The sequence below is a fragment of the Mus caroli genome, unplaced genomic scaffold (assembly GCF_978045245.1).
Source record: "Mus caroli unplaced genomic scaffold, Mus_caroli_1 scaffold_4, whole genome shotgun sequence".
NCBI classification, from domain to species: Eukaryota; Metazoa; Chordata; class Mammalia; order Rodentia; family Muridae; genus Mus; species Mus caroli.
This window is the reverse complement of record NW_028227259.1, coordinates 116,924,315-116,947,767: the sequence shown is the minus strand read 5'-3', so window position 1 is coordinate 116,947,767 and position 23,453 is coordinate 116,924,315. Positions and strand designations below refer to the sequence as shown.

The 23,453-nt window shown below is 48.6% G+C and overlaps 1 protein-coding gene across 2 annotated transcripts in view; it reads left to right on the top strand.

The window, feature by feature from the left end:
* Positions 1 to 23,453, top strand: part of Myo18b (myosin XVIIIB) — a 208,656-nt gene that overhangs the window by 77,077 nt on the left and 108,126 nt on the right. For both annotated transcript variants that reach the window (XM_085837031.1, XM_085837032.1), the window contains exons 22-28: positions 2,575 to 2,640; positions 8,035 to 8,163; positions 8,420 to 8,563; positions 9,916 to 10,005; positions 16,228 to 16,347; positions 17,067 to 17,175; positions 20,717 to 20,841. In XM_085837031.1, coding sequence (XP_085693157.1) covers positions 2,575 to 2,640; positions 8,035 to 8,163; positions 8,420 to 8,563; positions 9,916 to 10,005; positions 16,228 to 16,347; positions 17,067 to 17,175; positions 20,717 to 20,841 — 783 coding nt within the window. The remainder of the gene's footprint in view (positions 1 to 2,574; positions 2,641 to 8,034; positions 8,164 to 8,419; positions 8,564 to 9,915; positions 10,006 to 16,227; positions 16,348 to 17,066; positions 17,176 to 20,716; positions 20,842 to 23,453) is intronic.

Here is a 23,453-nt window from a genome sequence, read left to right as displayed (position 1 = left end):
CGGTATTTTTCTCACAGACCATCATTCCTTGCTAAGATATGAGCCTCGTGTGTCTGTGGAAGAGCTGATATGACAAGGAGACTATTCCACTCAGTGACCTGGATCCCTGCCACATTTTTTTTAAATAACAGGCTGTTGGACAATGATTGCATTGTGTTGAACCAAATTGAATAATTGATATCGGCTTAAACAAAGAGCACTTCCATATGGTTCCATCTCGTGTTAATATTAATGAGGATAACAAAACAGCAATTAAATAATTAAATGCAAAGTCATTGACAAACTCCTTTTCCTATTAGCTCAATGAAGCCTCCCTGGGGGTTTTAAGGTCTTGGACAGGGTCATTAACATCATTACGATGTTGAGAAAGAGATCGGAGATAACACCACTCACTTGCTCTTCGTCAGCTGGACCAGCGTTCTCTCCCAGTCCTCTCTCTGGTGTCAGCAAGACAGAAGGGTTTTTCTAGGGCCAGTATTCCTGCCCACGTCTGAGATATTCTAGGAAAATCAAGCGCTAGAGAAGAGCCCTCCGTTCCTATGGTGGCTGAGCTCACAGTCAGGCAATGTCTACACAGTTAGGTAGTGTCTATACTGCTGCTGAGAATGTGTGAGGCTTCTTCTCTCTTGTTAGATCTTTTCCGAGGGTTGTGCTCAATCGGAAAGCTGCAGGCATGCACTGGTGCCCAGCTTCCCTGGTGTGATGACCGTAGACCGTGTGGTAGGCAAGGCCCTACCAACATCTGCAATTTGTTCTTCCTTCTTCTTAAAAGGAGTCTGAGGGAGGCTGCAGTAATGTACTGGCTTGAGATCTCTTTATGCTTAAAGAGAATAAAACCTGGTCCCAGGTGAATGTAACTAACTCCAAGTCTTATTGTTTGAGTGTGTGTGTGTGGGGGGAGGTCTTTCTAGGTATCCCAGACTGACCTTAAGCTCACAATCCCCCTGCCTCAGCTTCCTAAAGTGCTGGGGTTAACCCAAGATCTGTCCACCTTTTTGTTCAAGCACACACTAACTAGCCTTTGACTCTGAAATAGACTGAGAAAAATGTTTCCAGCTGGGATCCCACTTTCTCTGTCCATTTTACTTCCAGCCAATTTTTACCACGCTTCTCCTCTTGTGCAGAGAGAAGAGACTTTATATTTGGGCATATTGGCTTTATGTGCCTTGGCTGCCTACAACTCCCTTGGAACATTTCTTTGAGGCTACAATGTAATAAATGAAACTACTCAGATTTGGGAGGAGTGTGGCGAGAGACTATTGCAGGCCATCAGGAGAGGAGGTTGATTGTGGTCTGAGACTAGATTTTAACACACAGTTTTAGGAGCTGTCTCAAGAAGTATCCCATGGTCCCCTTGGCCTGGGGTGGGTGAGGGGTTTGCAGTGTTCTTCCTTCTTCTTGGGTCTTCCAATTACTCTCCTGATGGACATAATAGACTTTCAGATTGCAGGGGGGCGGGGTGGGGAGGGCACATGGTGGTGTTGGAAGAGGGAGCGTGATGGCGGTCATACAGGGTGGGGCAATCTGAAGGGGTGGAGTCTAGCAGTTTGTTTCAAAGCTATTTGACAAGAGGAAGATTCCCTTGGAATTCATCTCCCCCTCCTCCAAAATCTCTGAGGTAATTCATTTCTCCTGCTTTCCTCCCTCCCTCCCTCCCTCCCTCCCTCCCTCCCTCCCTCCCTCCCTCCCTCCCTTCTTTCTTTGCTTCCTTGCTTCCTCCTTCCTTCCCCCATTCCTTCCCTCCTTCCTTCCTCCCTTCCTTTTTCCTTTTTTTCTTCCTTCCTTCTTTGCTTCCTTCTTTCATCCCTCTCTTCCTCCCTCCCTCTCTCCCTCTCCCTTTTTTCCACCTTCCCTCTCCTTTCTCTCTCCCTCCTTCCTTTTTCCTTCCTTCTTCTCTCCCTCCCGTCTTACTCCCTCCTTCCTTAACAGCTTCCTCTCTCTCTCTTTCTTTCTTTCCTTCTTTCCTTCCTTCCTCTCTCCCTTACCCTCCTCCCTCCTTCCTTACTTCCTTGCTGTCTCCCCTCTCTTTCCGTCCGTCCCTCCCTTCCTTCCTTCCTTCCTCCCTCCCTTCCTTCCTTCCTTCCTTCCTTCCTTCCTTCCTTCCTTCCTTCCTTCCTTCCTCCTTTCCTTCCTTCCCCTCCTCATAGTCATTAAGCCCCCACTGTGTGCACAGGGCAGGGTCTTAGAGTCATGGAGAAAAGAGGAGATGACAGCCACAGGCTCCCTGTGTGACCAAGGTCAGATCAGATGAGCACAGTTAATGGCTACCTTTTCACAGATACAGATTTCCTGTTCTCTGCACCAACTCCCCTCGTCTCCACTACTTCTTGAGTCTTGGATCTTCTGTGGGATAGCCGTGGTGTAGAGATGGCACACTTGGGCCTGGTGGAGGTTCCGGTGAAATGTGCTGCATGTGGCTGGGACCTGGGATTCTGTCCTCTCCCACACTTGCCCCTCTGAGATGGGGCTCCTCTTTCTCCTCTCTCCTGCATCCTGCCAAGCAGTAAGCCTGACCTTCAGCTTGTCTCTTCACTCCATGCTTTCTTTGAAATTCTCTCTTCTTCCTCCCCGCAGGTGGTAGAGGAACTCTTGCAGACCCTGGATCTGGAGAAGAAAGCCGTGGCCGTGGGGCACAGCCAAGTGAGTAAAGTCACTTGCCTAGATCAGCCACCCTCCTCCTTATGGGAACTCAACACCCAATTCTCATCTCTGGGTCTCCAGCCTCTAGACTACAGGGGACAAATGACTTCTGTCCCCATCCCTCTTACAAAGTCAAGATGACACAGTGTCCCATGTGACCAGAAATGTCATTCTTAGAGTCCCCTGGCCCAGGAGATTCAAGAGCCTGGGGCAGTTGATACCTGGGTCCTTAAATAACCTTCTGAGCTCCAGAAAGAACTGTATGCATCCTGAAGATGTTCTTAGATGGAAGAGCCCAGGCAGGAGACTACCTGTCTGTGCAATGGTTTACTTAGCAGAACAAAGAAAGCACTTTGGAGAGAGATTAGAATGGGCTACCCTGAGACTGTGGATTCTAAAGAAGTACTTATGGATATTTATGAAGCAGGTGGGCTTATTCATGGAGGAAGAAGAGGAACCTTTCTCTCTCTCTCTCTCTCTCTCTCTCTCTCTCTCTCTCTCTCTCTCTCTCTCTCGTCTCCCTTTATGGGTGTTTCTTTTCAAAATCTCCAAAAGGGGGGAAGGGCGTAATATTCAAGCCATGTTCTGATGACATCAGCGTCCAACAAAAATACCTGACTAAAGCAAGAAAGAGTCGACTCTGGCTTATAGTCCACCATGGCATGGTGGTAGGAACCCTCTGAATGGTCCTGTTGCACAGGCATCCAGGAGGCTGAGAGAGAACAAGAAGTGTAGCCTGGCTATAAAACCTTAGACCCACCACAGTGATGTACTTCCTTCAGCAAGGCTCCACCCCATAACGTTGCTACAACTTTCCCAAACAGCACCAGCAGCTGGTGAGGTCTAACTGTTGGAGTTAGCATAAGGCACGTTTCACATCCGAACTATGGCATAGACCCTTAATAGCTAGTGCACACCTGTGAGTGACTCCCCAATAGCTGCATCAAAGACATTTAATGACAAAGGGACTCTGCCCATCAGGAGACAGCTCCCAAGACACATCTGGAGTTTCTCTCAGCTACCTTGTGTCTAACTGCATGTCTACCCTATATCCCACATCAGAAGGAAGCCTGCTTCCTCAGATGCGGTCTCCTACTTTCTCCTTTGCAAGTGACTGTCACATAGCCCTCCTTGTCTGTCCACTGCAATCGGTGGATGGAGGAAATGCCTGAGAAGAGTGCGGACGATCTGAGGAGAGAGATACCATATTCCAAATGGGATTGAAGCTTAAAGCTCTTCCTCCATCTGCATAGATCTTTACCGAAGATATCTGTGCTTCCCCAACATGCTGGTTTTCACAAAAGGAAGCACGGTATTTTAGGGTTCCTAAATTCTTTGACTCTGGGACCCTCAGTCTTTTCTCTTTTTGTGGCATCGTCATTACCAACTCTAGAAGCTGCCTGGGAAGTGAGCACAGGGTTTCAAATTCAAGAACCATACTAGTGACCGGCAGGACATCAGACATAAACTCAGACCCAAGACTTAGAGAGGGTGCGGACAAGAGGGGTGGAGCCTCACTGTCTCATCATTCACAGATTGGTCACCATAGCCAGCTAACCTGAGAGGGCAGACCCCTGATGGCAGGTGCCTATGAGGCTCTGGGGGAGGGCTCTGCTCTCCCCACAGGCTGTGGTCATGGAGTTCTCTCCTTGGTGAGCTCAGACACCATCCCTCGACCCACTGCTCAATAACCTGTTTTAACCACACTAGCATCTCTGGTCCAAGCTGCGGGTTCCTGTGGGCTCACCCAGGTCTCCCCTACCCCCAAGTCCTTCGCACATTTTTCTGACAGAAAGAATACACTGTGTGCTCCTGGGCTCTCACCACAAACCATAGACTTCCAGACAGCTTCATGTTTTGAGACTGTGCTCTGGGGAGCTAACTCATTTCTAGAGATCCTCAAAAAGTAAAGGCTAGAGTCCTCAGGTCCTCCCCTCATGCTGAGCCGCCGCTGGTAGACAGCGGGCCTGTAGAGCACACTCATTCAGGGTTCCTCGGTCTTGACTCCAGGTGGGGGTACGGTTCCTCGGTTCCCCCCATCTCTCTAGTCCATCTATAGCAATATTGCCCGAGAGCTTATGCAAACCCCAAATCCTCATGCTCTGACTCAGACCTACCGGAGCAGAGACTGCAGGAGGAGTGCACCGGCTGCTCCCACACATGCTCTCTAGGCAACTTTGATGCATGCTGGAGTCTGAGAACCACTGGGCTAGATAATTACCCAGTTATTTCATGAATACAGAAATTGGTCCCCACAGTCTCAGTGGCCACTGCAGAGCAAGGGAGGAAATAGAAGCTACTGTGTGGTTTTACAGAGGCAGAGGCTGGCAATCGAGAAGCCTAAACCTCCTATAATGGTACACAATTGCCACTGCTCAGTGCTTGGCAGTCACCCAGCGTCATGGAGGCCAAGGTGACCTCCGAGAAGCCAGGCTCAACACCAGTCTTTGCCATTGTCGCATCTGGTACTGACAGGCAGGAAGCCTCTGGAAAGCCCAGTTGGAGAGAGAAGCAGCCACCCTGTCCCTGCCCAGGCTCACAGCTTCCTTATGAGCTTGTGTCTTAGTTGCCACATCTGTAACATGGATCCTGCTCTCTGCCCCCTTGCCCACTTCATTTAGCAAGGCCAACCTGCCATTCTTTACAGAACGCATCTCCTAGTGGAGCAAGCTATTTATCAGATAAGGACACATTTTAAGGCTTAAAGAATGAAAACCCTCAGAGCTGGAGAGATGGCTTACCGGTTAAGAGCACTCAGTGCTCTTGCAGAGGGCCGAGTTTGGTTCCTAACTCCTGTTCCAGGGGATCCGATGATGCCCTCTTCTGGCCTCTGCTGCCACCTGCATGTGTGCAGTGCACATAAATTCATGCAGGTGAACATAGATACATATTGTAAAGAATCTTTAGGATACAGAAAGATCTGCTGTTTTTTTTTTTTTTTCAAAAGAACTGAAACTCCTCTAATCTGTAAAATGACCTGAAGGAGGGAATCCCTTAGCATGGGTTCAGGAACTGTCATCCAGCAAGAGCTTTGAAAAAGCCTGGGTTTGCGGTCTTAGGTCGAGAACAGTAGTGATCCCCCGTACGTTCCTTAGAGGTGGGGTGTAGGATGCTCCTCGTTGCTGTGGTCTGATAAGCGGGTGGACCCCTGAGAAGAGAATTATCTAGATTTCTCTTTGTGATTTTTTTTCTCCAGCCCCCGTCACCTTATTGAGGCTTGTGCTGTGGGCTCTGGCAGTTCTGACAAAGTGTGATTCCACACTCAGTCTAATGACTTGGTAGTATCATGTTCTCAAAAAACAAAACAAAAACCAAAAAAAAAAAAGGGGGGAAAGAAAAGAAACAGATCAGGCTTTGCATCTGCAGAGCTGAGGACGTGTAGACTTGTACAGTGCTTTCCAATTATCTCCTAAATGAAATTCTCATACTTAATCAATATGGACTGGGCAGAGCCCAACACCTACTGCAACATGTGACCGCTTTGATCATTGATTTCTGCTGCTGCTGCTGCTTCTTTTAATGGCAGCTTTTGGAGACTCACCGGCTTATGAAATCAATCCAGCAGTTACTGAGCAGTATGAGGGTCAGGAGTGGCTGGTTGTTTTGGTGGTCACAACAAGCAGTCTCTGATTTGCGAAACAGTTGGCCCCTCAGCAGAACTCGTTCTCACCTTCCTGTTGGCTCATGATCGGATCTGATGGACCGAGGGGCTCCTTACTGAAAATGGTCTAGGGTGGTAAAGAGCCCACCGAGAACTTTGTTACCGTTAGATTCAAATTCCTTTTGGATTTCAAACTTCTGATCCATGGACCCAAGTCCTGGGTTCGAGTCTCTGCTTTCTGGGTCATCACTATTGAATTAATTGGGAGAATGATGTCCCACAATGGGACAGTGTGGGGCCTAGAGGAGAGGGCCTGGCGAGACGACTCAGCCATTAAAGCATTTCCCCCTGAGTCCCATTCCCAGGACCCATGGAAAAAGCTGAGTGCGATGGTGGGCACACTGTTCACCCCAGCACGGAGGAGACCTTTGTTTCTCCCCCCCCATAAAATGGGAAAATCAAAATAGCAACCCTCTGGGATCCTGCCTGCCAAGTGCTTTCTTTTTTTCTTTTTTCTTTTTTTTTTTATTTCTGACGTGCCATGTGACCATTAAGTCCAGTTCTAGTCTGTTCTGACCACTAGATAAACATTATCCATTTTTTTTGGACAGCGTCACCATGCAGGGATGTCAGATAGGATGACAGCTTTGGGTTCTTCTGACAAATGACAGGGCTGGCTCAAGTCGACCACCAGACATCTTTCCTTGGCAGGTGGGGAGGCAGACTGAGGGTGTACTGAACCGAAGAGTGTGTAGTCAGGGACACACTCTGCCTCCAGAGCTTCAGGTCCCTAAAACCCCCTGAACCCAAACCCAAGGCTTCTTTATCTTCTACTGATTGGCATCCCTGGGTTTCCAGGTATTTGCATCCTGGTCTCTGCAGTCTGGTCATGGATCATCCATGGGATGCAGCCATGCTGATCCCGACACTACCAACACCTTCATCTCTTCTTGATGCTCTGTAGCCTGGCAGGTGTGGGCTCGGGCAGGAACCCAGCAGCTCAGGGGAGGGTTGCACCAACCAGGAGGGCAATGCCCCTTCCCACAGCCTGTGCCCTGCTTCCATGCTGAGTCTGGGTGTTTCTAGGCACTGTCTCTCAGGTGGCTTTGTCAATGATAATAAATATTTGGGACCAACCAAGTGCATGGGCTCCAGATAGCCTGGGATGTGGCCCCAGAACCTGCATTTACTGCCACCCAGGGAGGAGTCTGTCCCTGTCCTGTAGGGATTTAGGCATAGTGATTGTCAGACTAACATACCTGCCCTTCCATCAGGATCAAGGTGAAACTCAGGCTGTGGTTCAGTGGGGGTTCTTTCTTTTTCTCTTTACATTGTTGTTTTTATTTTAAGACAGTGTTTCATGTAGACCAGGCTGGCCTTTCAGTCTCGAGGATGTAGCCCAGGCTGGCTTTGAGGTCACCATTAGTCAGACATGACTTTGAATTTCTGATCATCTTGCTTCCAATACCCAAGTGCTGGGATTCCAGAGTGCCTCCATGACATACAGACAGATTCCAGGACTTCTGGCATGCTAGACAAGCACTCTATCAACTGAGCCACATCTCCAGCCCCAGATTTTGCCTTTGTAAAAGCCCCAGGGGTGGGTGGGTGGGTACATCCATCCTGCTAAAGATGCCTGGGGCATGCTGGGTAGCTGGGAGCTGGAGGCAGAAAGAGGAGCCATGAGAAGACAGACCACTTGCATCCTGATAAGAGAGATGGGTTTCGAGTGGAACCCTCAGACACCCAGGCTAGGCAGAGGCCTCACCTACACCTTCCTCCCCTGACTCCAGGTTTTCCTCAAGGCGGGTGTGGTCTCCAGGCTGGAGAGGCAACGGGAGAAGCTGGTGTCCCGGAATATCGTTCTCTTCCAAGCAGCCTGTAGGGGCTTTCTGTCTCGCCAGGAATATAAGAAGCTGAAGGTACTGATCATACAGGTCTGAATGAGCGGGCATGACTGTGACTCCCCTATGATGCCCCATCCAAGGGGTGCCCCAAGAGCGCTTGGGCAAGAGCTCACCCTGACATGAGACACCTCCCCACCTCTACAGCCTGTGTTGTAGGTGCCTGGAATAAATAGGTAAACGAGGCTGCGGCTCTGCTTTCTCCATCTGGTTTGTCCCCCTGTCCCCTCTCCCAGGCAGGCGAACCCCATACACCCCCATTTTCCTTCTGCAGATCCGCAGGCTGGCTGCACTGTGTATCCAGAAGAACCTAGCTGTGTTCCTGAAGGTCAAAGACTGGCCGTGGTGGGGGCTCCTGGCGTCTCTCCGGCCCCTGCTGAGTTCCACGCTCGGCACGGAGCAGCTTCGAGCCAAGGAGGTGGGTTCGGTCCTCTGGGTGGTGACACCCGTCCACCTTCATGCTCATACCCAGCACTCAGGTCCCTGGTGGCCATTGACCAACAGCTCAACAGCTTTCCATTCATTTGCTTGCAGGCTTCCGTCAGCTCAGACTGTGTTCCCCAAACACAGCTGCTCTATGGGATGCTGGTTAATTGTGCCAGTCACTCTTGGGCCACAGGGCTTGTTGTAATCCCAGTCAGGGGGCTTTGGCATCTCTCAGAGAAACCCTTGCCATCCAACACACACATGCACACACATGCATGCACACACATGTGCACATGTGTGCATGTGCGTGCACACACATACAGCCATTCCTCAGGTAGGAAACTGTTTTGGACAGCTTCTGGTGTGTGCTATCTATATATCTCTATCTCTATATCTAATCTATCTATAGATATCTCAAGTTATACACAAGGCTCCTTTATTTTGTAAACAAACAGCAAATATAAGGTGAGCCATGCAGCCTTCATCTAAAAATAACCGCTAGTGAAGTCCATATGAATGTCCCCAAACTGGCAAAGCCTGATATCTGGCACTTTGTGGCCCCAAGCACTTTTGTTGAGGCACACCCTGTGAAGCATGTGCTATGCTCTCACCAATATATTCTAGATATACCCAAGGGCATTTCAGGGAGCCCTTTCTTACTCTTCTTTAGTGCAGCATAGTACTCCCTTGTGCCCACAGCCTAGATGTCATTCTGTCACCTGCTACTGCTCCCAGTGATGGTGTCACAGGATTGGAGAGCAGCCCCTGGTGGGAGAGTGACACTCGTGAGGATGAAGTGCTGAGCACATTCTGCACAATCACAGTCACACACGCATGCGCACGCACAGGCATGTGAACATGCATGCACAGGCATGTGCACATGCGTGCGCATGCACGCACACACACAGACAGTCTATGGTTGAACATTGTCCCCATATGAAGAAGATAAGCACTCAGGCCTATGTGTGCTCCAGACTCCTAAGAGCAGAGGGGTTGATATTTGGAAATGGTGAAGGAGAAGTCCCAGTTGGGCTGGTCACTGTGCCATGGCCAGCCACCCTTTTTTTCAAAGGCTCTATTTTTGATTGAAAGTTAATTACGTGAATTTATGAGGTGGGATGCAGACCCTAGATACTGTTGTATGTGCCGTGCTGAAGCTGTGGACGTGATGTGAGCATTTTAGATACTTTCAGGGAGCATGGAGTGCAAGGTGTCCCTGTTGCCCTAGAGGGGCTCACTAGGTTATCTCAAGTCCCCGAAGCCTTGGGCACTGCGACTTCTCCTAACAGGAGTGGACCGTGAGACTGACCCCGGCCAGCCTCTGCATGGACATTTGTCTTGCAGGAGGAGCTGACGCTGCTGAGACAGAAGCTACAGAAGTTGGAGAACTCGAGGAGTGAGCTCAGACAGAATGCAGACTTGCTGGAGAGCAAGGTAGGCCTCCCACCTGCCGCACACTCAGATCTCCTGCCTCAGCCCACGACACTCGGGCAGCAATGGCACCCTGCATTTTCCCGACTCCACACAACCACCCAAAATCATCTGGTCCCAAAGAGAGAAGTTCCCTCCCGTGTAAGCCACAAAAGGTGAAAGGGTTGGGCTGAGGGCTGTCTCACCATGATGAACACAGGGAGGGTGCTCACTAGAGGGTGAAATGGAGACATGATAAAATATGACACCAATGTCGTACATGACATAAGCCGAGTCCAGAACACGCAGAGAACTCACGGCAGTTGGCTGGAAGACAAATCATTCGATAGGGAAATTTAAAAACTGACCAATATACGGACAGATGGCTCCCAGGTGGGAAGCTGCTTTCTTTTTGCTTTTCCTCAAGTTATTGATAATTAGCTTAAATGCCTTTACAGGAAGCACAGGGTACATGTGAATGAGAAACTCAGCCTCATCCTGAGATCCCCTTTCCTGGGATAGCTCCCCTTTTACACCACCCACTGTCTGCTATTAACAGATATCTCCTCTGTCGAGCTTTTCCTTTTGGAGACTGAGTCTCAGGCAGCCTCTGTTGGTGTAGCCAAGGATGGTAAACGTTTTGTTTTAAGATGTGCTCTTATTTTTTTAATTCTCTCTGTGTTTGTGTGGATCTGTGCATGTGAGTGCAGGGCCCAGTGTGGCCAAAAGAGGGCACTGGACTCCCTGAAGCTGGAGTTGCAGGCAGTTGTGAGTCTTCAGTTGTGGGTGCTGGGACCCAAACTCAGATCCTCTAGAAAAGCAGCAAGTCCTATTAACAACAGAGCACCTCTCCAGCCCCTGAACACACACACACAATGCATACACATACACACACCACAATACACAAACACACAATATAAACACAATACACACATAAACACACAATGCGCACACACACACATGCATATGCATCTCTCCCAATACACTTAACATCTGTTCTGATCACACTTCTTCTCATTCCCCTCCCACTCCTCTGAACTTCATCCCAACAAGTCTTCTACTCTCTTGTTCTTTTTTGTGTTCCATCACATTTAATTAGCATCATCTGTATGTGTGTGTGCATGTGTGCAAGTGCTTGTGTGCATTTGTATGTATACTGGGTGTACAGTTGTATGTGAATGTCTTTTTGTGTTTGAGTGTGTACATGTGAGTGTGCGTGCATATGAGTGTGTGAGTGTGTGTATGCATGTTTATGTGTATGTGTGTTCATGTACACATGTACCTGCATGCTACAATCCTGAGCTGCCAGGCAAGATATGCCCACAGGAGCAATAGTGGCTGAACAGTTACGGGGTGACCAGTGGTTTCCTGGTTAGGTCTGAACTCTGCTTTCCTGGAGCATACCTGATACTGTAATCCTGGTGAAAGCTCATGGTGTGAGCCTGAGAGGGCAGGGACAGGAAGGAAGGATTGGTGTTGTTCATTCTCTGTCTGAATCGAGCATTGCTTTGACTTCATGGTCAATTATGCTATAGAGTTGGTGGTCCCCTTGTTTTTCAGTCTAGCATCAAAACACTTCTACAGGGCCAGTAAGATGGCTCCACAGGTTAGAATACTTGCTGCCAAGGCTAATGATCTGAATTCAAACCCCAGAACTCACATGATGGAAGAAGGTACACCTACTCCTCTCTTGCCATGTGTGTGGGGTTTGACATCCAACACAGGAACCTGTGGTGGCGTTGTCAACTTCAGGGCACTAACCACTTGTCTATGCAAGAGCAGCTTGTCCACATGTAGTGACAGCAATTGGCATGCCACAAATGTACGGGCTGGCACACAACATGCACACGTCCTCGCCAACCCTCCCCTGCAGCTCCTTCCCAATCTGTGTGTTTCGAGCTTGAAGTGGCACTTACAGAGGCAATGATCTGCATTTCCTGATTGCTACTTAGATTGAGCCTCTTCTAGTGAGTCTAATTGCATCCTTGAGCATGCAAAATCTCTGAAATAAGACTGTCTCCAATGCCATTGCATCATGGAAGTTAGGGGAGAAAGAATGCAAGAGCCAGGTGTGTGTGTGTGTGGGGGGGTGTATGCATGTGTGTGCATGTATATGCATGTGTGTGTGCATGTGTATACGTGTGTGTGCATATGTATGCATGTGTGTGTATGTATATGCATGTGTGTGTGCATGTGTATACATGTGTGTGCATATGTATGCATGTGTTTGTGCATGTATACACCTGTGTGTGTTTGTGTGTGTGTGTGTGTGAGATCAATGTAAAACACTGTCTTCTGGTTGCATTCATTGGCTCACTTAAGCTGTGGCTAACAATACAAGGCAAGCCAGTCAAGGTTCCAAAAGAGTGGGATGGGGACTCATGCCACACCCCAGCTGAGATGCTATTGCTGGGGAGGGAGAGTGATTTTTTTTCAGTGACATAGCCTCTGGTAAGGTGTCTGTGTTCCTGTGACACTATACATACACACATAAACACATAAAGATATATAAACAGATATACATATATACATACATATACACATGCACATACACACATAAAAATATACATATGCACACAAACACACATGTAGGCATACACACGGGAGTGGGGTGGGGGGAGAATAGAGAGAGGAGGGAGGGGTGGAGGGAGGAGAAAGAGGAGAGAGAAGAGAGAGGGGGAAGGGAGAGGGGAGAGAAAGAGAGGAGAGGGGTGGGGGAGTGAGAGAGGAGAGAGAGGAGAGGGGGAGGGAGAGAGAGGAGAGAGAGATTTACACAAGCAGTTGCTCTCAATCAGTGCCCTCTGCAGAATGTTACCCTTAAGCCCCCACAGCTGACCCTGCATCTGAGAGCCATGTTCTCTCTCTTCATCTCTCCCAGGTTCCTCCCAGGTTTGAGAATTTTCAGAAGTCAGGGCTGAGGGCAGGGTCAGGGTAAGATATATGGATCCCCATTAGTTACCCATCTCTAATTACACTATGTGTCCCTGGTAAGAAGCCTGGCACACAGTAGGTGCACACATAATGACAGCACCAGCCCCAGCTGTGTTCAGCTTTCAGTATCTGTCTTAGGCTGCGCCCTGTGCTGACGTTTCTTTCTCAGTACTGGGACTTGGCACACACTGGTTGAGCACCCCACCACCGAGCTGCAGCCTCACCCCTCTGTTGCTGACAATAGTGCCTTGCTATTCCACCCGAGCTGGCCTTGAACACGTGGTCCCTCTTCCTCGGTACCAGGGTAACCATCCTGTGCCGCCAGCCAGCCCAGACCAGTTCCTTTCTCTTGCATTCTGTAAGATTGTGCATCCACTCATGTTCCCCTCAGTCCTGCTCGTCCCGAGGGACATTGTCCCTAAGTAGAAAGGTCGTTTTTTGCTGATTCCAGCACAGGGTGGATCGGGGAAGGCTGTCAAAGCAATTTCCTATCAATTGCCCTGTGACATCTGTTAAAAAACACAACCAAACTCTGCTGTGTTTGCAAGCCAGACTCACTCATCCTTAAATTGGTTTTCCTAGTTCTGAGTGTGGGGCCCATTTCTCCTCTGCAAAGGGGAGGGGGGAGGGGGAAGGAGGGAAGGGAAAGATAAGGGATGAATGGGGAGGGGAGGGAAGGGAAGGAGGAAGGGAAAGGTTTGCGTGGAGTTGACCATGTGAGAGTATCCGGCCGCCGAAAGAACTGTCCTTCAGGCTCTAGACTGTGGGTTCCACACAACTAAAAATTAATGTGTCAAATTAATTCTGTGTTCCCCACGCTCAGACGGATTAGCACAAATTAAATTTCACGCTCATTGTCTAAGCGGCGGGGGGGGGGATCCTTGTACCCCTGCTGGAATCAAGGCTGATTCCCAGGGTGGAAGGCGGTTAGGAGTGTGGGCCCGGATGTTCCTGGGTTGTACTGGTCACTGTCCCAGGTCCCATTGGGCTTTTGTGAGGCCACAAGCAAATCTAACTTGCCCAAAGACTCCTCTCAGAGGCTACCTACCCAGAGCCCTCAAGAGCCCCCAATTCTGTAGCCATTGCCGTTGTGGCAGACGAGAGTTCAAATCTCGGCTTTGCTGCTTGCTTGCTCTGTAATCTTGGTTTCCATTTGGGTCATGGTGGGGCAAAGACAGGCTGGATGGGAAAAGAAAGTCTGCAGAGCACGCAGTGGCCTCAATTTCTGGAGCACAACTCTTCTCCTGACAATACAGCTCTCACCTCAGAGGTCTTTTGTTCCAGAGCCAAATATCAGGGACTATGTCCCGGGAACAGATTCAGGTTACCCACAATTCCACACTCCAGCATGGAGGCCATTTTATGAACTATTAAAATAACGTAACAAACGAAACCACAGCTCAATACTTCTGAAGTACATTGGTGGAGAGACATCAGTTGTAGTTTATTGAAAACGAGGAAACCTGTTACAGGGCCACAGATGCTAGAACATTCTTAGGTGGTGACTAGGAAGCAAGGTTAATAAGCTAAGTTAATACACCACAGAATTCTCTTCTGGTAGTCACAGGACACCATGTCAGTCAAAGAGGAAGACAAGAAGCAGCTATCAAACAGGCTAACGACCGCCCGTGACACATCAGTTACCTCTCCAAGTTCTAAACGGTCCTGGAGCCTTGCGGTTCTGTGGAAGGGGACATCTTCCCAAAACCTTCACAATAGTGCACTGTTTTCCAATTTTCAAAATATTGGAAAGAAATACGCAGTACAAATGTGCATCTCGGGGCAGCTGGAGCCCTTGTGAAGCCATCTTTATGGTTGAGTAGGCACCTTGTGCTGTGCTCATATGATCAAAAAGGAGAGTGAGGGAGAGTCACGCTTTATTGACAGCTGGTCTGCCAGTGATGGCCACACCCACAGGTGGGCAGTAGTAACTGGATGGAGCTAATCAACAAAGTTGGGAGGGGGGGTATGTTGAGAGGTAGGAGGCAAGTTGAGGAAGAAATGGGAGGGAGGGATGTAACCATATTTTATTACATATGTAATATATGTATGTATATATATCTCCACACTATATCTATTTGATCCAGTCTGAGTACCAAGAGACAGAAGTCAGTGCTCGTGTGGCTCCCATGGACAAGGCCCTGGTTGGAAATATTGACGGAGGCAGCCACATGTTCTTAGCCTTGATCGTGTTCCACACTCCCTCTCGACTTTATATTATATTTGCAATTATATAAAACACAATGAAGCCCTGGATTCCATTCCCAGCATGGTGTATATATGGGCCACACCTGTCACCCCAGCACTTAGCAGGTAGACACAGGCAGATCAGGAGTTCAAGGCCATCCTCAGCTATATAGAGTTAAAGGATGGCCTGAGTTACATGAAACCATCATGTTATAAAGGCGCACACACACAGACACACACAGAGAGACACAACATACACACACATACACACAAAGACGCACACAGACATACATAGATACACACAGACATATACATACACACATACACAGACATACACAAGACACACACAGACATACACAGACACACACAGACATACACAGACACAGACACAGACACAGACACACACACACACACACACACACACACACACACACACCTTCATAGTCCTGTGTTTTCTGGCTCTGGTGTCTTCCAAACAGCCAAGAAGAAAGCAACAAGTACTTGGAGGCCGGGTCTTCATTTGCTCTCCTGTGGTGGTGGCACCTGTGTCTGTCAGCCCAGGAGAAAACAGGGCACCATTATCAACTCCTTCAGAAATACCCAGTTCACATGTCATGTTAATTCTCTGTCCCCTGTTAAAAGGTCTATGTGATCACTAACAACACTTTACAGGCCAAGTGCACCTAAGAAAGACAAGGCATGCTGGGAAGGCAGAGAGCAGGTACCAGGGACCACAGAGCCATAGCGCACTGTGTGGAACATCCAACTGTGGTTGTATCTTCTTCAGGGACAGTGATGACCAGCAGGACAACTCATGGTCAGCTGTCCTTAATTGAGCACCTACTATGTGTCAGGATAAACTGTCCAGGGCTTATCTTTCTCATCTCCGACAGCATTACTAATGATAGGTTCCCTCTCTGCCATTTGAAAACTGATAATCAGAGAACTTTGTGCTAACAAAAGAGTTCTCCCACACCAGGAACAGCTACATCCTCAAGTATGAGTTTTCGGCCACTGTTTATGAAGCGGGATCACCTTTCCCCCAGAAGTGGTTTGTCCTAGGATGGTCCTACTGTGTGCAGTGTGTAGAGAAAAGAAGGGTCAGTGGTCCTGGTTTCTCGTCCTCAGATCACAGACTTGACCTCAGAGCTTGCTGACGAACGCTTCAAAGGAGATGTGGCCTGCCAGGCGCTGGAGAGTGAGCGGGCAGAGAGGCTTCAGGCCCTCCGAGAGGTTCAGGAACTCAAGGTGAGGACTCGTAGCCACCTAGGGGGGGGTGGTTAAAAGTGGTAGGACCTGGTTACTAGTGCTTCTCTGGGACCTGTCATCCCAAGTGAGACAGGTATACAGGTTAACTGACTTCTGTGCCCTGGGTCCTTGGGACAATCCGGGGTTCCTAGGTCTGGGAGGTGCTTCGGGCAGTGACCTTAGCAGTGGAGACATGATATGCATAGCAGGCTCATGACCTTGGAAGGACCTTTGGGTGGGAAAAATGCAGGGGACATATCACGCTTGTGTCCTGAATGTGTAACAGGTGACCAAACCCTGTGAAATTGTCAGTCTTAGCCAGTTTAGTCCCTTTCCATTACTACAACAAAATACCTCAAGTGGGTTCCTTTATAAAGCAAAGACGCTTGCTAACTCATGGTTCTAGAGACTGAAGGTCTTGGGCTGGTCCCATTAGCTCAGCCTTTGGTAAAAGCCCAAGGCAGCTGGCATCACTGCACCAAACAGGAAGTGAGAGGGGAGAGGGGGAGGGATCCCTACTTTTATACTGTAATGACTAAAGCCGGGACTTCACAAGAATGACTAATTCCTTCCAGGGGCCAGTGACCTGGGGACCTCCGCTGGGCCCGACCTTTCACAGTGCCAAGTGAAGGACTAATTTCTTGATAAGTGAACCTGGGTTTGGGGGTACAGATTCTACCATTTCCAAATCCCAGCCAACACTGAGCCTTTTCTTCCAGACTAAGTATCAGCAAGTGCAAAATGCATTGGGGGAAGTTCAGAAGCAGCTGGAGGAGGCACAGCAGAAGATCCAGGGGGCCAACCTGGAGGAGAAACCAGCAGGGGGAGGTGAGTCGGCAGACGGAACACCTTCCTGTTTGGTGTGTTTGTTCAAGAGTATGTGTGGAGCACATGTGTCCCACTCACGTCGTGTCTTCAACGGCCAGAAGGCACAGCCCTTGGGCAGCTTCCAGTCTGGTGTGGCAACCATAGTACTGCCCAACCAAATTTACCGTGAAAACTCATACAGAAGGTGAAGGGTCAAAAGCAGGGAGGAGCTAGAAATGTGGCTCATTGGGTATAGTGCTTGCAGTGCCAGCTTCAGGAATGACCCTTACTACTCAATAGAAGTCAGATGTGATAGTCCAGGCTTGTGATCTCAGCTCCGGGAAGGCAGAAACAGGTGGCTCCATAGGGCTAGGTGGCTACCCTGCCTAGTTTGTGAGTCCCAAGGATAGTGAGAGATCCTGTTTCACAGAAGCAAGATAGTTGGGGTCTGAGCCAGGACCCAAGGTTGTTCTCTGGCTTTCATGCTTTCTCTCTTCTCTTCTCTTCTCTTCTCTTCTCTTCTCTTCTCTTCTCTTCTCTTCTCTTCTCTTCTCTTCTCTTCTCTTCTCTTCTCTTCTCTTCTCTTCTCTTCTCTTCTTCTCCTCTTCTCTTCTCTTCTCTCTCTCTCTCTCTCTCTCTCTCTCTCTCTCTCTCTCTCTCTCTCTCACACACACACACACACACACACACACATGCATGCACAGATACTCCCACACAGATACACAAACACACACACTCAAGAATGATGACGGGTCAGTGTTACATTCTCTTCTATTTGATGAAGATGACAGTGGAGTCCAGGTATTTTAATTTCCCCTCTGTATTTGAATCATACCATGCTATTCAAAGTCGCCCTGAGCCCCAGATTCCTCACATTCAAGTGTAGCTGGTCCTAGATGATGAACACGCAGAGCTGGGCCATATGGAGTAGACTAACCCATAGCCATCAGCTACCTCTTCACCATGAGGAATATGGGCTCTGCATGCTTTCACATACATGATCAAGTTGAGGCTGACTCTCAGAGTGGCTGCCCAGTGAGAGGCAGGCAGCATCAGTGCACTGCTTATACCACTGCCTAGGGACTTGGCATTCATGGTTGGATGGGATGGGGGCATCTTTGTCCAGTTCCCACTATTATGTGGATTCTCTCCTGCTGAATAGAGGCTGTTGAGAAAGTGTCCAGACATTAGAGTCTAGCTAATATTGGTACCAGACTTCAGGATGCCCTTGCAACATCAGTACCATCCAGGGGACAGGAGTCTAGAATCTGTGGAGAAGGCACCAATCACAGTGGACCTTTTCGAGACTCTTTAAAAAATACTACATCCATTTAATTGCACGTGTATGTGGCACACATAGGACATGGGACAGAGGACAATCTGTGGGAATCAGTTCTCTCCTACCATGTGGGTCTTGGGAGTGAACCCAAGGGATCATGTTTGGAGCCTTCTCAAGCTCCTTTACCCAAGACCATTCCAACACATTCACTGTGCCCTGGTTTTGTTTGAGTCTGAGTTTCCCTTGGAATGGACCACAGGCAGCTGAAAGTTTCTGATACCAGAGACTAAACAAGACAAAGTGCACACAGGGCCAGCTGTTGGTACAGAGCCAGCTATTTGGAGGTAGCTCTGGGTAGCCCAGAGGCATCCCAGCACAGGCTCCATCCATCTAAGACATGTCTGAATGAGGCTTCCTGGGCATGTTTCTTTTGCAGTGATCAGGGGGCAGATGAGATGGGAGATGCACTTAGCTCGAAGGCATATCAGTCACCACACAAAGCAGGTGCTTAGCTGAAGGTGTGCAGTTCAGGAAGCCGGGCCATAGAGACTCTGTTTCTCATTATGAAAGTCATACGTATTCTTTACATGAAACCTCTAAAACACAGGAAGTTGATAGAGGTGATAAAACACTTTCATTCACCACTGCTGTGCTTGCTTGCCCGCATCATAAAAATCATGGTTTTATTTATGCCTGCCTGACTACTTATAGTGAATCTTCTGCAATACACACCCAGCACCAGGCTAGACACTGAGAGCTTGGGAAGAATTTTAGTTGAGGTTCGTTCTCAGGAAACTAAAACATGTAGAGATAGATTGCAGAAATACAGGGAACAGGTGAACAGATAAATCAGGATGTTGTTGGACATACTGGCTACATATTTGCTCAACCATTGCCTTGCTCACTGACCTATCCATCCATCCACCCATCCATGCACCCATCCATGCACCCATCCACCCATCTATCTACCCTCCTACCCATCCATCCATCCACCCACCCACCCATCCATCCATCCATCCATCATCTATGTACCCCCTTATCTATCTACACAAACATCTACCATTACTCATCAATGATACATTCATTACTCTTCCACCTTACCATCTACCCAACCATCTGTCTGTCTGTCTGCCTGTCTATCTACCTAATGAACACTAGTTTGCTTTTTCCATATGTTTAGCATCATAGTGTGTCCCAGGAGAGTCCTCATGGATTCAAGCCCCTTTCTGGATTTTCATGAATTTTTCCAGGAGAAAACTAGTCTGTAGCTCTCTTTGAACATGTTTCTTATTCCCATCAAATTATACTAAAAGCTGGGTATAAATGACTTATTAATGCAATTATCCCTTGTACTCCTAAGAAGCAGTGCATTGAATGTGTGTCACATGGATGGATAGATGGATGGATGGATGGATGGATAGATGATGAATGGATGAATGGATAGATAGATGGATGAATGGGTGGGTGGACAGATAGATGGGTGGGTGGATGACTGACAGATGGATGGACAGATAGGTGGGTGGATAATAGATGTAGATAGATGTAAAGGTACATAGATGACAAATAAGTAGGTTGAGTACTTCTTAAGGATGTCTCCCCAGCTCCATTAACTTAAGGAAAATCATTCTCTTCTTTGGTGATCAAAAGATAAAGCACCGTGACCATGGTTTCAGTTCAACCATCACACAACTGTTTAAACCAAATCAAAGGATTTACCATACACCACATCTCCTGGGGCATTTGTGGTCAAGTTCTTATTGGGTGATCACCCAACCATTTAGCTAGTAACTCAACCCCAAATCAATAAGAATCTGCCGCCCAGCACATAGCCAGGAGCATGTCTCTCTTTACCCCAGGATTCATGACCCATGATTCTGATGTGTCCATTGGCAGCTGGAGAGCATGAATTCCCAACTATCTGGAAAATGACTACATGATGTTGGACATACACCAGAGGCTAGAGAATTCCATGCCTTACAGATTGTGTAATTTCTTTGGAAAAAGAAGCATGTGATTCCCCTTGCAGGGTATAAGGGATCTGACCTTACAACAGTGAGGTCAACCCTCCAGAGAGCTGGATGTAGTCAGGACAGGACAGACTTCCTAGAGGGAGCCTAGCCTTTGCCTCATCTTGGACTTCAGCACAGTTTCTTACCCCAAATCCAAGACTGAGGCTCAAGAGCCTTTCAAAATGTCACTTCCAAGTGACAAGCACAGGGCCGAGAAGTGAGGTGAGATCCATACCTGCCGCCTCACTCATCAGCTGCTGACTCTGTCACACAGCGGACGAGTGGCAGATGCGTTTGGACTGTGCTCAGATGGAGAACGATTTCCTACGCAAGCGCCTTCAACAGTGCGAGGAGAGATTGGACTCGGAGATGAAGGCTCGGACAGAGCTGGAACAGAAGGTGAGAGAGGGTGGAGGGTCAGGACCTGAGAGTCCCGGGAAACTGATATCTTCTCCCCCCCCCCAGCGCCCCCCCTCATTGTGAGAGGCCACTGTGTTGTCTAGTCCTGGGAAAGGAGGATCTCTACTGTTGGAACAAAACCTGTCCCTGTGGGATGGGGGTGTGGGGGAGGGTGTTCTGAGGGAAGGGTGGTGGCCCAGTTGCTTCGTGTCCAGACCATGTCACAGGAATCACTAGGATCTGGGCCTTAGGTTCTGGCCTGTAAAGTCACCACAGCATACTCTAACCCTACAGTCTTAGTGCTCTGTGGCTGTGAAGAGACACCATGACCCTTGTAACAGATATCATTTAAATGGGGGTTTCTTACAGTTTCAGAGGCTCAGTCCATTATCATCATGGCTTGGCTGGGAGGATGACGCAGGATCAGTAGCTGAGAGCTTGGCACAGGATCAGTAGCTGAGAGCTACATCTTGATCCACAGGCAGAGATGGGGATAGATAAACTGGGATTGGTTTGGGCTTTTGAAACCTCCCAGACCACATCCAGTAATACACTTCTTCCTACATGGCCACACCTCCTGGTCCTTCTAATCCTTTAAGCCATTCCACTCCCTGATGACTCAGCTTTCAAATAGATGAGCCTAAAGAGACCATTCTCATCCGAACCAGCACCGCCTGACTTCTCCAGGCCCAGTGGTCTGTTATCTGTCTCTAGACCAGAGCCACAGCCTCCAGCCTCTCTCTTCACCCACGAGTTGTATTGTAGGTTAGAGCACCCTGAATCCCTTCCAGATTGTTCTACCATTACATGTGGTGATGTCAAGGTGTACCATTGATCCTTGGGGGTCCTCTGGACCGAATCCAACCGGCCTGTGCTTGGGAATGTTCCTTCTCCTTCTCTCATGGCAGTGTGTGTGTGTGTGTGTGTGTATGTGTGTGTGTGTACTTGTGTACACATGTGCGTGTATGTACATATGTGCATGTATGCATGCATTGAGCTAGGTTTCATTGTGCTGATATCCAACAGATTCTAATTTTCCTAACTACGTTGGCTTTGCCGGGCATCCTTTGATAATGGAACATGAGAAAGGTCTCCTGTCAGAAATACACTTGAAAGGGGCCACATTGGGTTTCTTGTACACATTGGGTTTCCCTCCTTCATCCATGGCTTCAGGTTTCTCTATGACAGTCTAGGCTGAGGTTTCCTGTTAACCTTCATGCTGGTTGCTTCTCTTTGAGAGTCTAAGCTCAAGGTGCATCTCCCAGGTCTGCCTGGCTATTCACACATTTCTCCTTTCAAACACGTTGGGGTCTAGTGACTGCTCTCAGCCCGAACAAGGCGCCCACAATATGGCTATCTACCTTTACCACCCTGGCTCTGTGTTATCTGCCTACCTAAGATCCTGGAGCACCCACCCTTTTTATGTCTCAGTGCTTGAGACTGAACATAGCCTTCTCTTGTGCATGTGAGGCAAGGCAAGTGCTCTGCCACGAAGCTTCTACTTCACTCTCTTTGAGACACTATCTTGCCATAGTGTCCAGGGTGACCTTGAACTTGTGATCTTCCTTCCTCAGCCAGCTGGGGTGACAGGCATGCACCACCAGGCCCCTCTTTCCCTTCTTTCCTGAGAGCATAGATCATTGTTAGCAACATCAACTCTCCTGTCTCGGTGTTCACTGTGACCATCTGGCCTCTTGACTTGTCTTCGGGTGTCTCCACTCATTGGTCCACTCGCTCTCTGGCTGTCACTCTACCCTCACAGTCAAGGCAAATGTCAAAGATTCCCAGGGTACTCCTTAACTCTCCTACAATCAGTTTCAAATTACTTTGCCGAGCCAGGGGTAGGAGCTCATGCCTGCTCCTCAGACCCGGGAGGTAGAAACAAGGGGATCAAGGATTTGAGGTCGTCGTCCACTGCTTAGCAAGTTTAAGACAAAACTAAGTTCCATGAGACTGCCTCTGCCTCAAATAGTAAAATAATAATCACTTTCAAGTTGTTGGGAGGATGAATTCAGAAGAGCTTAGCCTCAAGGGTCCATCCCAGTATCAACTGATCTTGTCCCCAAATGTTCAGCACTTTCTCAGCCCTGCACCTTTGCCTCTTCTGCTGCAGCTGCAGCTCAGAGGGTGTTTCCTCCTCTTCTGTCTTGATATTCTCACCCCAGCTGCAGACCTCAAACACCACACTCTAGAAAGCCCTGGCTAACACAGACTGAGGTGGGAATCCCTCAGCCACTCACTTCCAGTCTGGCACACACCTTGCAGGGCATGCATCTCTTTATTCCTTGGTCTCTCCCATTCACTGGAGGAGCCGCAGGGTGGGGGTTTCTATTCTTCTACTATGCTCTCAACATGGGAGAAAAATAAACTGTGATATCTTATGGAAAGGGCCAAGGGATGATCATGGGGGGGGGGCTATAAATAGTGGAAGAGAGGTGTGGTAAACCTGTCCCCACCCCAAGGGTGATGCTGGTGGAGCTTTTAACAGTCACTTCCCAGATGGACACACAGAGACAAAGGGAGCGGCGGCCTTGGTCTGTAATGACGGATTACAAAGTCATGCCTCTCTCCCTGAGGAAGGGGGATATTCACACTACATTAAAAAGTCATAA